The sequence below is a fragment of the Rhea pennata genome, chromosome 5 (genome assembly GCF_028389875.1).
Source record: "Rhea pennata isolate bPtePen1 chromosome 5, bPtePen1.pri, whole genome shotgun sequence".
Taxonomy (NCBI): domain Eukaryota; kingdom Metazoa; phylum Chordata; class Aves; order Rheiformes; family Rheidae; genus Rhea; species Rhea pennata.
Window position 1 is genome coordinate 42,671,930 of NC_084667.1, and position 16,460 is coordinate 42,688,389.

The window sequence follows — 16,460 nt, forward strand, 5'->3', positions numbered from 1 at the left end:
GGAGTCGGGGAAAGGTTCCCAGGTTTCCATCCATTTGTTTTGCTCAGCTATGAAGTCCTGCAAATTTTTTCCCTCTCGAGGCCCTACGGCTGCTTGCAGCCTGGAGCTGTGCCTCTGTCTCCTATTTTCCTTCCAGTTAGCTCTTGGCCCGCCAAGAGTGGTTACAAAGAGCCGATTCAGGAGAGAGGATCACCTGAGAAGAGCAAGGCCAGCAGCCTCGCCAAGGCAGGCGAGGCAAACCAGGTCACAGCCCAGAAAGGAGGACGAGAGCACCAGGGCTTCTCAGCCACAGGCCACGGAGAGGGAATGAACGGTCCTGGAGAGGTCTGACCTGCACCGCGGTCCAGCTCCGAAGCTCTGGTTTCCATCCTTTGAGAGCTGCTCTCCCACCAACCTCTGGTCTGACAGAGGGGAAATCAAGGCACAGCACAGCCCTGCTCCCCCAGGGACCAGCCCGAAGGCAGAGATGTACCAAGCCATATATACCCAGCAGGCACCAAACTCTCCTCTCCATCCTCCACAGCACACATGGGAGATCCCATCTGGTCTTCTCACACTTCCTCGCTTGCAGGAGCAGAGATAGCTAGCACAAAAGCAATGCCAGCACACACCTGCACACACCCTGCACACACCTACAACACCAGAACCACCCTGCTCTCGTTGCCCTGGCTCTCATCTCCAGCCCGTTGGCGGCACGGGTAGGACCATCTCATCAAGACACCAAGCCAACGGGGTGTCCAGCCAGGGGAAACCGAAGGCACAGGAGAGCATTGCGACCCCAGCGGAAGAGCAGCTCTCTGATCACAGTGGCTCCAGCAGCTGCCACCCACCATGCTCGGCCTCCTCGCAAACGCTGTCCTTCTGCAAGGGCGAGCCAACCTTTTCAAAGGGCTCTTCCCAATCCTGTTCTCTACCTGCTCCTGGCATATGTGAAGAAAGGAATGAAACCATAGTCTTGCAGAATTCCAGCTTTCCAATTAAAATAAAAGCACCTATGACAACTGCTCTTTTTAAGATTTGTTAGCCCCTGTAGTTACAAGGAAACACTGCTGCACATAATCCAAAGCTCTGCTCTCCCTGCGTGCAAGATCCTGTATGACAGGTCCCAGGACAGGGATAGACAAGGACAACAGTGAAGGAGAAGGATGCAGAGCTCCCTACAGCTAGGGGGCAGACCAGAAAATGGGAATCCTACAAGCTATGCCCTGCTGGATAGCTGGCTGCAGCACCCTGGATTAGGCACCAGAGAGCCAAAACAGAAAAATGTCACAGAGAGCGAGATACAGATGTGGCCACGGAGGACAGAATGAGACAAGAGCCACCCTGTGCAAACACAAGCTCAGAGCCCCCCACCCAGCACTACTGCTCACAGCATTTTTGGAAGTCCTCTGCACCCCATACCCATCTCCACTCCAGGGCACTAGCAGCCCTTCCTCAAGGGCAACGTTACAAAGATGCACTGTGCACATCCAAACCTGGGCAGTGTGCCTTGCTCTTTGGATGTCAAAAAGTGCTGCTGTTCTCCCCCCTCCAAATGACTCCATTATGGCCTTGGATAGGCCAAACACCTTCTTCACCTCTTCAAACATCCTGCACTCTCCAAATGGCAGAACCCTCCCGACACCTGGTTCCAAGCACTCCACTTATAAATGCATCACTCATCTGGTATCAGCAGTATCCCCACCAAACTAAATCACCTCCTTCAGTGAGATGGCTGCTGCGGGGGGGGGGGGGGGGAAGGGGGAGGACCAATGAAGTGCCCCTTATTAAGGGCCATTTTATAGTTTTATCGTATTTTTTTGTTCTTCTCTTTTTTCTCCCCCTCCACCTGGCATGCAAGTATTTCCACCCCATTGACTCAGAGCAGTTTCCAGCCAGGAGAACACCGTAATGGCCTCATTATTTCAGATGAGGAATCTGTGTGTTAAATTAGGCAGAGAAGGGTAATTATCTACTTGTAGAAGATAAGAAAGGGGGGTTATTTTATCAGGAACATAATGCCAGCGTGGTTCCCAGCCAGGTCCCTGAACTGAGCAAGCTCCGAACGCGCGGCTCCAGGTCCGCATGCGACAGCCCTGGCTGGGCTGAGAGGGTGCAGGTAGCCCCCACGCTCCCTGCCAGTCCCTTGCACTCGCATCCCCCATCGCCATCCCTCCCTACCTTACCCCAACAAAGTTGCCAGAAAGACACACTCATGCCCCACACCTTCAGCCTGCAGAAAGTCCATCTGCTTGGGGCCACCTCATTTAATGTGTAATTAACCTTTCCATACATTCTCCGCCAGCTGTTGCAAGCCAGGTAGCATCCTCTGCGGTGGGGAGAGAGGCTCTGGCTCACAGAGGCAAAAATTGTCCTGGATACTCCCAGCAGTGAACAGCCCCAGCCACCTCTCCCCCTGAGGGGGCAAGTGTCCACCCCATCCCCATGGGATCTGGGCCCTGGACACCCTCAGCTAGCTGCAGCAAGCAATCCCGCAGCCCCACAGATCCAGAAAGCCTTGAGGCTTTGCCTAGTGTCCCCATTTCCTTCCAGATCACTTCTCCCAGACTTTTTAACATTAAATTAAAAAGAGGTCCAGGGCTCCTCCTCTTCACTATCCAGGCCAGTGACACCAGGCAGCTGCCAGCACCTCCCCATCACAGCTCCAGCAGCAGGCACAAGGTCATTCCTGCGCTCACAGGGGCAGACACCCACAAGGTGCAAACAGTGACACCTGACCAGGGGGTCACTGTGCCCTCCTCATCCCGTTTGCCTTCTCCAGCCCAAGGACACCTGCTAAGCTCCAAGTCAGGCGTTGGCTGCGTTGAGCAGCTGGTAGCTGTTTGCAGCGCAGCAGCCAGCACGCACAACCGGCTATGCCCCGCTGCCTTGCTGGAATCTCCCACAAAAGCCAAGAGACGGAGAGGAGCAGAACTTGCCTCCCAGCAGTTGTTCTCAGGAAGCAAGTCCTTCCCCGGCACAGCACAAAGCCAGCTTCACCTTCTCTCTCCCAATCTCTCCTTTGCAACACTTCCAAAGAGCTCGGCAGGACCTAAACTGCTGCTATAGCCTGGCCTTGCCGACCCGCTGCCTGGCTCATGGACACTGCCTGGAAGGTTTTGGTGGAAGGAGGCAGCTTGCATCCATCTGGCAGCTGAATATGGTCCCTGACTATGCTAACAGGTGGATGGCAGAGCACAGCAGGCACAGCAATAGAGCCCACAGAATCTCTGCCTCGTACATCATTTATACCTCTGCCTCACATCACCATTTACACCTCAGCCAGGCACGGAGCGAGGATAAAACCTCAGAGAACAGGAGCTCGGTGCTTACTACCACGGGAACAAAGGAGGACTTGCAGCAAAAGAGGAGTTAGACAAATACCACGCCATCCCCACCCACCAGCGCAAGCTCTCATCCTTCCCCACTAAGCTACATCTCTTTGGAGACTGGCTCCAGTCGGCAGGTTCTACTCAGCAGAGAGGGGCACATCCAGATGGTGATTCAGCTTATGCAAGATCTCCAGCTCCCACGGGGAAGTGCCCGTCTTTCCTCACCAGCCAGAGAGGGAATCTCTATTCCTAACGGTAGCCAAGGCACTTACGCTGCAAGGAACAAAATCCACATCCCACTGCTGGGCCAGCAGAAAACACATCCAGAGCACAGCTCTTGCTCAGCAACTCCCAATCCTTTCTCTGGGCAGCCCCCTAAAACTTTTCCCAGCAGAAGCATGGCCCACCACAGCAATCTATCTCTGCAGCACCTTCTGTTCAACTTACACATCTCTTTTGCCACCTTTCACAAACCACCATCTCCCCCAAAACAGCCCCCATGTCAGAGCTCATCTTTTCCTACGGCTGTCTAGCTGCATTGTAACTGCAGGGTTTTCCACCGTGAGCCAGAGCATGGCAATGCATTTCCTCGCTGCTACAGCAAGCGCTGAACAAATAACCCCTCCTTACCCCCCGCAGCATCGTAACAGGCAGGCTGGGATGCAGGGCACGTATCAAAGAGGTGGGGGAGGGCAAGAACGTGCACAGTGCCAGGTCCAATACTAAGAAATGCACCCAGGGAACCCACTTTCTCTCCAGCAGATGCTTTTGCCGGTATGATTAGCCTGAGCTTCTTCCCTGGAGCACGCCACATTTTGCTGCACAGACAGGGCTGCAGATGAAGACCTCGCCTCACCCTCTGAGCTCCTGCCTCCACACCCCAAAACGCCGTGGGGCAGATGGCCGGGCTAGAGCACTGTGAGCACGTTCATAGCCTGCGGCCATAGACACCTGGATGCAGGGCGTGCGATGCCACACCATCCATCACCCTGCCCGAGGCTACTGGATCAGAAAGGAGAACCAGGTTCTCACTTTTAAACCAGGTTAATTGGTCACATCGGGTAGCCTCTTGTGATTAGACTTCTGTAACTTGTGGGTTTCCTAATAGGCATGATCCTGCAATGGAGGAAAAAAAAAAGGAAAAGAAAGAAAAAAAAGAAAAAGGATTCTTACTCCCCACTGCAACTGCTCTTTTGAGATGATGCATAAGCAGTTTCATTTCCTGCTTTTCTTCTTATTAGCATTATCCCAATTTTACCATGACGCCAGAATATCTGCAGGATCATGCTACTGCTACTGTCTGAAACTTCGGTTTTACCAGCTGAGGGACTTTACCAGTCTAAAGTACTGCTCTGATTCGTTAAAGAAAGCTATTTCTCACATGTATAAGCAGTAACTCCCATTCTTTTCTTATTTGTTTTTAAGACTCAAATTCCCCAAACCAGATGGGAGAAGCGTTGCCTGTGCAAGCCAATTGCTGTTCCCATCCAAGCCAGAAACGTTACGGCTCAAGTTTCAGCCAACGTCTCCAACCTGGAAAGAATTCTGTGCGGTTTTAATCACCCAAGCAGCCCACTGAGGTCAATGAGAAGAGAGCTGGGAGAATTAAGTGTAGAGCATCCCACAGCTGGCATCACCTCAGCCAACTGGGAACCCAGTGAAGCTAAATCTTAGGAGAGCACTAGCACCCATCTCTCTGGATTAGCTGTGCAATAACCCCCTGAATCGCCTTCCCCAGCACAACCGAGCATAAGAGGAGAAGGAAGGATTCTTTCTTTCCCAATTTCAAAGCACAAGCCTAGAAACCATCGGCAAAGGAACGCGTGAGAACAACGGGGTCTGTCCCTTTCAGTGAGCTCCTTCGAGACGACTCGTCATTATAAATGGCCTTCTTTGTGCGTGCCAAGAAGCAAAGGGACTGAAAATGAGGACGGAGCCACTCGAGAGAAGGAAAAGGGAAGGGGGGGAAAAAAAAGGAAAAAAAAAAAGAAAATCCCCCGCCCTTGCAGCTCTCCTGTGGCAACACGGGTGTGGAGCAGCAAGGCCCGTGGCCTCCCCACCCCTCGCCATCCCCAAAGCCCCGCGCGGAGGGAGCGGAGGAGGGCGGCCGGGCGCGAGGGCGAGCCCCGCGGCCCGACGCCAGGCTCGAGGGCGCCGAGGGCCGCCGAGGCTGGCGCGGCGCGGCGCGGCAGCCCGCCGGCGGTTACCTCTGGCGGAGGCGAAGGGCAGCCGCAGGGCCCGGCCCTGGCGCACCAGGCTGATGTGGAGGTAGGTGAACCACACGGCGAAGGTGAGCAGCACCAGCAGCAGCAGCAGCTTGAGCTGCTTGCGGATCTTCTTCACCGGGAGCCGCGGCATCGTGCCGGGCACATCACCGGCCCGCCGCCGCCGGCTTAGCCGCGGCCCATGGGGGCCCCGCCGCTACCGGCCGGCCGCCACGGCCCCGGGGCGGCGGCTCGGGGCGGCGCGGCGGCTCCCGGCCGCCCGGTACATCGCCGCCCCGCCGCGCCGGCGCCCGCGGAATGAATGAGCGGCCGCGCGGAGGGCGGCGCCGCCGCCGCTCGGCCCGCGCCGCCCCCCCCGCACCCCCCGGCGGCGGCGGAGGCTGGCGGGCGCCCGGCGTGCGCAGCCCACCCCGGCGGCGATGCGACCCGGCCCCACCATCGGCGCGGCCGCCGCCGCGGCGGATTGACGGCGCGGCCCGGCCAATGGGAGCCCGCCGCCGCCGCGCCGCCGCCAATCAGCGCCGTGCGGAGGCGGGGCTCGCGGGGGGCCGCCGCGCGCGTCTCCACGCCAACGGGCCGGCATCCCCCCAGCGCGCGCCGCGGGCGAGGCCAAGCGGAGCGCGGGGACGGGGGGTGCGGGGACGGGGGTGAAGGAGGGAGCGACCTCCTCTCGGCGCGGCGGGAGGGCAGAGGGCAGCAGACTCTAGAGGGAAAGGGCGGTCGACGCGGCAGGAAGGAGAGGGGTGCGGCGAGGCGGGCAGGGCGGGCCGTGGCGGGGACGCCCCCCGCCACATCGCCCCCCGTGGCGGGGATGGTACGTTCCCGCGCGGCTGCGAGCCGTTAGGAGCTGCGGGGCCCGGCCGGGTTCCGAGGGGGGCGGGAAGGGGGCGCTGCTGGGGGCCGGCGTCCCGCCTCGCTGGGTGCGGGCAGCCTTGTGTCCCTCTGCTGGATGTGGGGCTCCCACGGGGCAAGGTGCGAGGATCCCTGCGTGCCCTCCCAGGTGCACGGCTCCCGCAGGGCCGGCTGGGGGGATCCTTGTCTCCCCGCTGCATTCAGGCGATCCCGTCGGGCCAGGTGTGGGGATCCTGCTGTCCCTCTGGGGGCAGGGATCTCTCTGCCCCCCCAGCGCACGTGGGGCTCCTTGCATCCCCGCCTGGCTGCAGGGATCCTCGTATCTCCGCACTGGGTTTGGGGATCCCAGCGGGGCTCCGTGCAGATCCAGGGCCCAGAGAGGAGAGTGCGCAGCGGTCAGGCCGGGGGAGCCAGACCTGAAGGTGTCGGTGCTGCAGAGCCTCGGTCCCATTTCTCCTGGGAAACATGCAGTTCCCTGGACAGGTCCAGTGTGCTCCCATCCCCAGGGGCAGCGGAGCAGGGAGCCGCCCCTCCAGCTACCCATGACGCCCAGCCTGTCCAGGACAGCCAGCGAAGCAGCACCGTACTACTCGCACAGGCCATGGCAGCAGTTCGGCCTCTTGGCCTGGTGCTGAACGCTGCACGGGCACCCTGCTTCTGCCCTGAATTCCCAAAGGCACCTCGCAGCCAGAGTCCCAGTCCCCATCTGCGCATGACACCAGTGCCATCTACTGGAAACATCTTCGAGCTCTTTGGGGACAAGGCCTGACCCAAGCACTAGCATCCCCAAGCTGCAAGATGGAGCTTGAAAAATAAAAACGACAGTATGCAGCAGTCATGGAGCAAAATGCAGCAGGGAGTGTTTGGAGGAATTGCAGCGTACGACTCAGCTTTTCTTCCTGACTGCCACAGCTGCATCTGTTAGCTGGGTTGCAGGGGAGCAGGAAGAGCATAGTTTGGCCTGTACAAATCTGACAATAATTAGCAATAATAATAATATGGTAATAAGTAACTGCATGCTGTAAGTGCAGCTAGCCTACACATGCAAGTGCTGCCAGTTAAATTGCAATAACAATCATCAACTGCAACAATTAAAACAGCATAAACAGGATCATATAAAAGGCAAATAAAGCTGATAAACAGTGCAAGAAGAATTGTCGACTGTGTCGCATTTAAAGAGCCATTGGTCAGGGCTAGTTTGGGAATTGGCTTTCTGTGCATGTGGGATTGCAGGTGACAAAAGCAATAGGTCATGTTTTTCCCTGGGTTTTCCTCCCTGCTGTTTTTGGTTTCTGTTTCGGATCTCAGCCTAAGCACAGAAGCGGGAGGCGCCCCTTTCCTTCTGTCTGCTTTTGCTGATTTCTGGCAAATGTGAAGGACAAATGGCAAAAGCAACAGCCAAGCCTGCCCACTCCCTTTCCCTCCCATATAATTTCTGATGTCAAAGTTTCAGTAATTATTGCTAACCGCATGCCCTAAAGTTTTGCTGAACACCATGGCCCAGGAGAGGAAAGAGACTACTAAAATTCAATTCAAAGTTTATCCAACTCAAGGCACTGAGCAGAGGGACCAGAGGCCAGTTTGCCACCAGCTCCAAACCTACTCGGACAAGACTAGCGTCACCTCTCCACTTTGTAAGAGCTACCTCTCTAAAAGTAGCACCCACTGGCCTCCAAACGGTGTTGCAGCATCATGTTCTGGGAACAGGACCAGGCCCAAAAGAGCTCAATGGGAGAGGAAAGACACTTTGAGATGTCTGAAAGACGCAGGGACAGCACGCTCAGAAAGGGCGGGCTGAGAACAGCCACAACTCAGTTCACTGCCATAAGGGGCTGTTTTTTCCTCCCTCTGCAGCGTGATAGTAGAAGAGCCGTGGAGGATCTTTTCTTCTTTCCTACTGCACAGCTTGCTGCAGCAACTCCTCCTCCCATGTGAATACAGCAGTGTGGGGCTGGCCGTGCTCAGGAACTCCTCAAAAGCTCGAGAAAAATCATAGTGGTTAGAGAAAACATGCACAGCTGAGAAAGCTAGAGGGCACCAGTACTCTGGTTTGCATTTCAAGCCTTGCCTGTGTGCAGCTTCCTTCTGGATTTGGAAAGCAAAAAGTTAATTAGCTCGTAATTAAGCCCAATTGCTACAAATGCCCAGACATGAGAAAGCAGTGCATCCAGAAAGTTAAGCTGTCCATACAAACCACGAAACACTTCCATGTGGCCGTTAGAGGGAGAGCATGCATCATAGTCCAAGTTCCTCTGGGAGGAGGTGGTGGTCCAAATCGCCGGCAAAAAAATGGAAATCTCTCCATTTTACCTTCAGCAAACACTCCTCCCTCCCTCCCGAGGGGTCCAGCGTTGAGCTGAAAGCCATGGCCCTGGAAGTCCAACCATGTTGCCGGGAAATATGCTGGAGAGGGGAGGAGAGGGGGGAGCCTTCCTTGGAGTCCACCCCTGAGGCTCTTCCAGCAAAGCCTGTTTGTCATTAGTGATGTTTTAATGTTTTACTGGGTGAAGCACATCTCGAAAGCAGCTCGGCGTTAACCCACACGTGTCCCGTCGTGATGCTTGCCACCTCCTGGGCCGGGAAGGCCGGGGGTGAGTTGTAAGCTCAGATGCAGCCATCCTGCCTGGCCCTGGGGTTTCGGCATCTCCCGTTTGCCCTCCTCCTCATCGCTGAGCATGCTGTGGGGCTTCCCTGAAGAGGAGGCAGGGAGGCAGGGGGATCCCTCGGGCTGGAAATCTCTGCAAGGGGTGAGATGTTCACCCAGCCGAGGAAGACGGGCCCATATGCAGCCTCTTTGCAAACCCTTGCTTAGGCAAGACTAGCCTCACAAGGAAGATGATCCTCACATTTTGCACCTTTCCTGAAACCGGGGGGAAAGCGAAGAAGCCAGGGAGCCAGCTCTTTTGACATCCCATTGAGTGTCTTTGTCCAGAGAGCAAATTTCAGGCTTTGTATTGTATTGCAAAGCTTCTGGGACCCCAGCTGGGACCACGTCCTCAGGGACACTGAACTGCCCAGAAAGTATCATGGGGCTTTTGTAAAGCCTGGCCGCAGGGTAAACTCTGCCCCATGGCCCAGGCACCAGGTCCTTACAGCAGACCGAGAGCTTTTTTTCCATATGCACAGCACACTTTGTCCTTCCTCTCCTGCGATAAGGACAGTGTTATCTGAGGTGACAGCACAGGACAGGACAGGCACTTCAACCTGTGCTCCAATCAGATTTGCCCAGACCAAAAAATAAAATTCTCCCCTGCAGCAGGGATTTCTGGGGCAGACGCCGGCCTGAGTGCCACAATACATCCATTTATTGCATGCAAGCAGTGCAGGCACTTGCAGCAGGGTAGCACTTGGCTCGCTGCATGCATGCTAATAGCAATTTAATTGATATCCTGTCTGCCCGATCCCCAGCAGCCACTTGGAGCAGCAAGACACTCTGTTCTGCCTTGACAAGATTTCTAGGAAAAAAGAAAAAAAAAAAAAAAAAAAAAAAAAAAAAAGAGAGAGAAGCGATCTGAACCATCCCAGAGGGACAGCTACCCAAAACGCTGTGTGGGTTTGTCAGTGGAAGCATTTTGCTTCTTAACAAGAGCTGGAAACGTTACGGCAGAGCTGCAGCTTGCACATAGCAGTGTCGAGCCAAAGATGAATACATCGGTGTTGCTCTAAAGACGTGCATGGGGGCAGTCTAAAGATGCCCCATCTGCCTCAGCTGAAAATCCATGCTTTCCTTTTAGAACTGCGGCAGCACGCCCTGCCCAGTCTCAGGGTACACCCCTGTCCAAAAGCAGAGTCGAAGGAGGGTTGCGGGGGATCTGATTTACAGGACACTCCTGAACAGTGCAAACTCTGGCACCTGGGATCTCGCTGCTGCTGCCTCCAAAGTGCGCAAGAAGGGGTCCAAGTGTGCCCCACAGCCCTGCCCCGCATGGGACAAATGTCTGTGTAGAGAGAAATAAGCAGTTTAGCACTAATTAATTAATTCTTGCTGCTGCACAAAATGGAATTTCTGAAGTCATAGCTGATTTGGAGAAACGACAAATTGTCTCCAGAACCCACTTCCCATAAAACTAACCTGCATGGCCAGTTTGGAAACCAGATTGGAGGTGGTATTTGACAATTATCGGTGCCTGATGCTAATACAGCCCCACCAACAGCTGCCATACCAAATATTGCAAATTTAACAGCTACATTACAAGCAGCGGCACACCCATGGATAGTGGCACTAGGTGTAAAAGAGATGTTCGTTATGATTTCCTTGAAGAAGGAAGATAAAGAGAAGTTTGTTTTCACCTGGGAGGGAATAAATAAACTAAGCAGCACAACAAATGATTTGCTCGAATTAGAACATCCATTGTAGTCTTCTCTATCAGCATTGGGAACTAACCAGTGGCTCTTATCCGATACAGTGCCTCAATGGAAAGAATTAATGAAAGAACCCATCAGTTAATTGTAAACGCACTCAGTGTAGCCTAATATAATGTTTCTCTAGCTTGTATCCAAGCTAGAGCTTGAGCTATTGTATCCAGGCTCAACTGTGGGTGCAATCTACAGTAGCAGCAATTATAACAGAAGGTGAAGAAGGCACCTTACCCACTGAAATTTGAAAGGTAATTTGGGATAATGCAACTAAATTTGAAAAGAAATTCCAATCTTGACAGTATTTAGTCGATCTTACTTATGACCTCATCAACAGTAAGGCTAGAGCTTCTGTCTTACCACTACGCAATGCTTCGGCACACACCATAAAGCCGGTCATTGCGCTGGGATTAAACCACAACGGAGCAATACTCTGTCCGTTAGAACATAAGAGTGTGGGCCCAATGAAAAGGAAACAAATGGCAAACTGTTGATGCTAACACATGTGCTGTACAGGAACAAGAAGGATTTATCTGTGAAAAGAATACCATCAAACCCCAAGACATTTGTCTTGATACTGAACAAAATGTTCGTCATTTTGAAATACATCCTGATGAAACCCCTGAAAGTGTACTTGTATATCTTGAAAAATTATGTATTTGTATGAGAACACTTTGTGACTTTATATTCATAGATAACATTACTATAGATACAAGGAATCATTCAAATATTTGTATTTAGTGAAATTATGGGATGCAACTTTAATTATTCAGCTCCTCACAGAACCACAGAATGGTTAAGGTTGGAAGGGACCTTTGGAGATCATCTAGTCCAACCCCCCTGTTCAAACAGAGTCACCTAGAGCATGTTAGACAGGGTTGCATCGAGGTGGGTTTTGAATATCTCCAGAGAAGGAGACTCCACAACCTCTCCAGGCAACCTGTTCCAGTGCTCTGTCACTCTCGCAGTAGAGAAGTTTTTCCTTATATTCAGGTGGAACTGCCTGGGTTTCAGTTTGTTCCCATTGCCTCTTGTCCTATAGCTTGCCACCACTGAAGAGAGTCCGGCCACATCCTCTTGACACCCCTCCTTAAGGTATTTATAAACACTGATAAGGTCCTCTCTCAGTCTTCTCTTCTCCAGGCTAAACAGGCCCAGCTCTCGCAGCCGTTCCTCATACGGCAGATGCTCCAGTGCTCTGGTCATCCTCCTAGCCCTACGCTGGACTCTCTCCAGTAGCTCCATGTCTCTCTTGCACTGGGGAGCCCAGAAGTGGACACAGTACTCGAGATGAGGCCTCCCCAGGGCTGAGTAGAGGGGCAGGATCACCTCCCTCGACCTGCTGGCAACATTCTTCCTAATGCACCCCAGGACACCATTGGCCTTCCTGGCCACAAGGGCACATTGCTGGCTCATGGTCTACTTGTCATCCACCAGCACTCCCAGGTCCTTCTCTGCAGAGCTGCTTTCCAGAAGGTCAGCCCCCAGCCTGTACTGGTGCATGGGGTTATTCCTCCCTAGGTGCAGGACCCTGCACTTGCCCTTGTTGAACCTCAGGAGGTTCCTCTGCGCCCGACTCTCCAGCCTGTCCAGGTCTCTCTGAATGGCAACACAGCCCTCAGGTGTGTCAGCCACTCCTCCCAGCTTGGTATCATCAGCAAACTTGCGGAGGCGGCACTCTGTGCCTTCATCCAGGGCATTAATGAGTAAGTAAGCTGAACAAGACTGGCTCCAGCACTGAGCCCTGGGGGACACCACTAGCTACAGGCCTCCAGCTAGACTCTGCACCACTGATCACAACCCTCTGAGCTCCTGTTGCATATCATCAATTGTTACAATCTAATTATACATTAAATTGAGACTTATTGCCTACCCCCATCAGAATGATTCTTACATTAGTGGAAAAACTGCTACAAGAGGATGACCTGTGTCAACTGCTGGAACACACTCAAAACAACAGATAAAAAATTCTAATTGTGGTTCATCATGATGCAGAAGAAATACACCATGTTGTGAAAAGAGTCACAGACAGCAATAGAATTTCCAATCTCATGCTTCATCCAGTTGCGATTTTACTAAGTCTAACATTATTGTGTCTGTTACAATCATATTATATATAAGGGTTTGTTACATGATTAATAACCCAAATTCAACCACCCCAGACGAATAAATTAGTACACAATTAATAGCAATACTTTATGCCAAAACTGTTTGCTTGCCATGGACCTGTAAGAGCATCAATTATCAATATACATAGAGGCACAGAGGCAAGAGGTGACTGTACCATCACTTTGCAAAAAATAAGATGTCTTGACTATAGTCATGAGGTGGAGTGTGGCAATGTGCTCCTTTCACCTTCCATGTACTCTTCCCCCTTCTCCTAACCTAACCTCTCTGTAAACAACACAGAAGCAGGGGCTAATTGAGCATGCACCAACTAAAATATGGCTGATATGCAATTATGACTATGAATCAATCATCTTACCCCATAAATAGGGGACAGCCCAAAGCCCATTGAGCTCGCCTGCACAGCAAGTGGCTGCACGGCAGGATCTCCCCTTGAGTAGGGATGCCTCTCAAGGTTACTCCTCCAGGCTGAGAGATCCCTTACCCACAAAAAAAATCTCAGTAAGTTACTAACAGCACTCTGAAACTTTGCACACTTTTCTAAGTTGCATCTCAGATTGATTGTGCACAGAATCTTTTAGACACAAACTGTTGACCAAGTCTAGGACTAAGTTTAGATCCAGCCACACCCAGACTCCTCTGAGAAGGAGTTTGGAAAGCATGAGGGTCCACTCTGAACCTCACGGCTCAACAGGAGGGTCTCCTTGACCTTTCATCTGACCCTGTCCTCCATGCAGTAAATAACCAACTGAACCTTGCCATCAACCCTTGCTAAATCAATATCTTATTTCAACAACTGTCCAGGAACACTTGAAACTTCAAAGGTGGTTAAAGACCCAAACTCTCTTGGCTAATCCATGCATGAAGCACACTAATAACCTACTGGCGGAAGGTCCTGCAGGACTCCTCTCCTTTGTCTGGGCGTTATTCCCTTTCTTAGGAGTAGCAGGGTTAGAGAGTGCTATAGTAAACATATCAGCAAGTTTAGAAATCCTAAGAAATGCCACTGCAGGTATGCTAGAAGGACTACAGGCTGAAATGAATCAAATAGCAAATATAACTATGGAAAACAGGTTAGCTCCAGAGATTTTGTTAGACTCCCGAGGAGAGGTATGTGCCCTGATAAATCATAGCTGTTGTGAACACGTAGACAAGGAACAACATGTAAAAACAGATATAAATAGGATATAGGAGCAAAACTCATTTATTCCAAGAAATCTCTCAGGATCAGACTATGGGTGATGGGCTGGAAAGAATATTTTCTAAATGGGGCCTAATTTCTTGGATAAGCAGCATATGGAGCACATTAATACAAATCCTCATGCCGATTCTAATTATAATTGTTTGTTGTGCTTTAACTTGTGTACAAGAACATCTGCAAAATATGACAATATGCTCCATACAAGGATATAGGTGAGCTTTAACAGGGGAATAGTTTAGACCATTTAAATAGGCAGGTATGCCCCCAAAACAAAAAGAAGGGGGGACAATAGAGAGAAATAAGCAGTTTAGCATTAATGAACACCAGCACGAAGGTAAGCTGCAACTTAGGACGCAGAAGAAGGAAACAACAGAACTGCAAGACTGATTCCAGAGGACAACGTAAGGAAGAGTCAGAGAACTATGCAGGAAAGAAGCAACCACAAAGATTGGTTCTGACAAACTCAGGGAGTAGAAGATCCGTCGACATCTATGCAGAAGCGAGGTAAGAAGGCGAGAACACACCTAGAAACCATGGGAAGGAGCGAAGGACGTAATAACGGGAGCTGGAAGAACTGAACTCTGATATGATGATTGGTTCAGAACTACGGCATGGATCCTCGCCTGGCCGGGTGTAATTACGCGGGGGTTTGTTCAGACGAGGTTCCTCTTCGGAGACACCCAGCTTGAGGTGCTTGATTGCTTGACTGCACTTGCTCTGATTCAGCTTTGAGCTTCCGTCTCAGCGGGAACCTAGGGTTGGGTCCCGTTGGGGGGCCAGCGAGCATAATTTTCTGTAACAGTCCAGAAGCAGAGCCTTGTCATCCTGAAAGCCTTGCTGGCGCCTCCCGGCCCCACGGGAGGGGAAAGAGACCTCCCCCCCGCCCCGGCCGCCCCGGCACACGCGTCCGGCCGAGGGGCCGGGGCAGGGGCTGGCAGCTTTCCAAGGCGACGCCAGTCCCCAGAAACGAAACTGCAGCGCGCCTCCCCCGGCGCCGCGAGCCTCCCGGGCGCCGCGGGCCCCAGCGCCTCGCAGGCGGCCGCGCTCGGAGCGCTGCCCCCCGGGAGGCCGCGGGAAGCGGAGGAAGGAAGCGGCCCACCGCGACGCTGCTCCCGGGGCTGCGGAGGGGCGCAGGCGGCAGCCGGAATTCCCGCCCCGGCACCCGCTGCCGAGCCCCGCGCTGACTGGGGTGGGCCCCACATCGAGCAGAGCCCCGCACCGAGCCCCACGTGCAGTAGAGCCCCGCATACAGTAGAGGCCCCCACTGAACCAAGCCCACGCTGAGCAGGGCTCCGTGCTGAGCCCCACGTGCAGCAGAGCTATGCACTAGGCCCCACGCCGAGCAGAGCCCCACACGGAGCAAAGCCCCACACAGAGCCCCACACGGAACAAAGCCCCATGCACAGCCCCACACGGAGCAGAGCCCCACACGGAGCTCCACACCGAGCAGAGCCTCGTGCTGAGCCCCACGCGGAGCGGAGCACCATGAAGAGCAGAGCCCCACACGAAGCAAAGCCCCACGAAGAGCCCCATGCCAAGCAGAGCCTCGTGCTGAGCCCCACACAGAGCTGAGCCCCACACCGAGCAGAGCCTCACACGGAGCAAAGACCCACGCAGAGCCCCATGATGAGCAGAGCCTCGTGCTGAGCCCCACACAGAGCAGAGCCCCACACGGAGCAAAGACCCACGCAGAGCCCCATGATGAGCAGAGCCTCGTGCTGAGCCCCACACAGAGCAGAGCCCCACGCCAAGCAGAGCCCCACACGGAGCAGAGCCTCGCGCTGAGCCCCACGCGGAGCGGAGCCCCATGCAGAGCAGAGCCTCACATGGAGCCCCACGCTGAGCAGAGCCGCGCACAGAGCCCCCCGCTGAGCAGAGCCTCATGCTGAGCCCCGCGCGGAGCAGAGCCCCACACCAAGCAGAGCCTCACAAGAAGCAAAGACCCACGAAGAGCCCCACGCCGAGCAGAGCCTCGTGCTGAGCCCCACGCGGAGCAAAGCCCCACACAGAGCCCCACACCAAGCAGAGCCTCGTGCTGAGCCCCACATGGAGCAGAGCCCCAGATGGAGCAGAGCCCCATGCCGAGCAGAGCCTCGTGCTGAGCCCCACGCGGAGCAAAGCCCCACAGAGAGCCCCACACCGAGCAGAGCCTCGTGCTGAGCCCCACCCGAAGCAGAGCCCCACGCGAAGCGGAGCCCCACGCGGAGCCCGATGCTGAGCAGAGCCCCGTGGCCAGCGCAGCGCCCCGCAGAGCAGAGCCCCCCGCCGAGCGCCCCGCGGGGCAGAGCCGCTCCCGGCCAGCGCGGCCCCACGCGGGGCGGCCCCACGCGGGGCGCCCCCTCCCCCCTGCGCGGGCAGGCGGGGCGGCCCCCGGCGCCCGCTAGGAAA

The 16,460-nt window shown here is 54.2% G+C and overlaps 1 protein-coding gene across 2 annotated transcripts in view; it reads right to left on the reverse strand.

Moving 5' to 3' along the window:
- Window positions 1-5,703, reverse strand: part of B4GALNT4 (beta-1,4-N-acetyl-galactosaminyltransferase 4) — a 42,666-nt gene extending 36,963 nt beyond the window's left edge. For both annotated transcript variants that reach the window (XR_009958503.1, XM_062576481.1), the window contains exon 1: window positions 5,519-5,703. Coding sequence is in view for 1 of the 2 variants with exons in the window: in XM_062576481.1 (XP_062432465.1) it covers window positions 5,519-5,669 (151 nt within the window). In the remaining variant the exon portion in view is untranslated. The remainder of the gene's footprint in view (window positions 1-5,518) is intronic.
- Window positions 5,704-16,460: the final 10,757 nt, after the last annotated feature.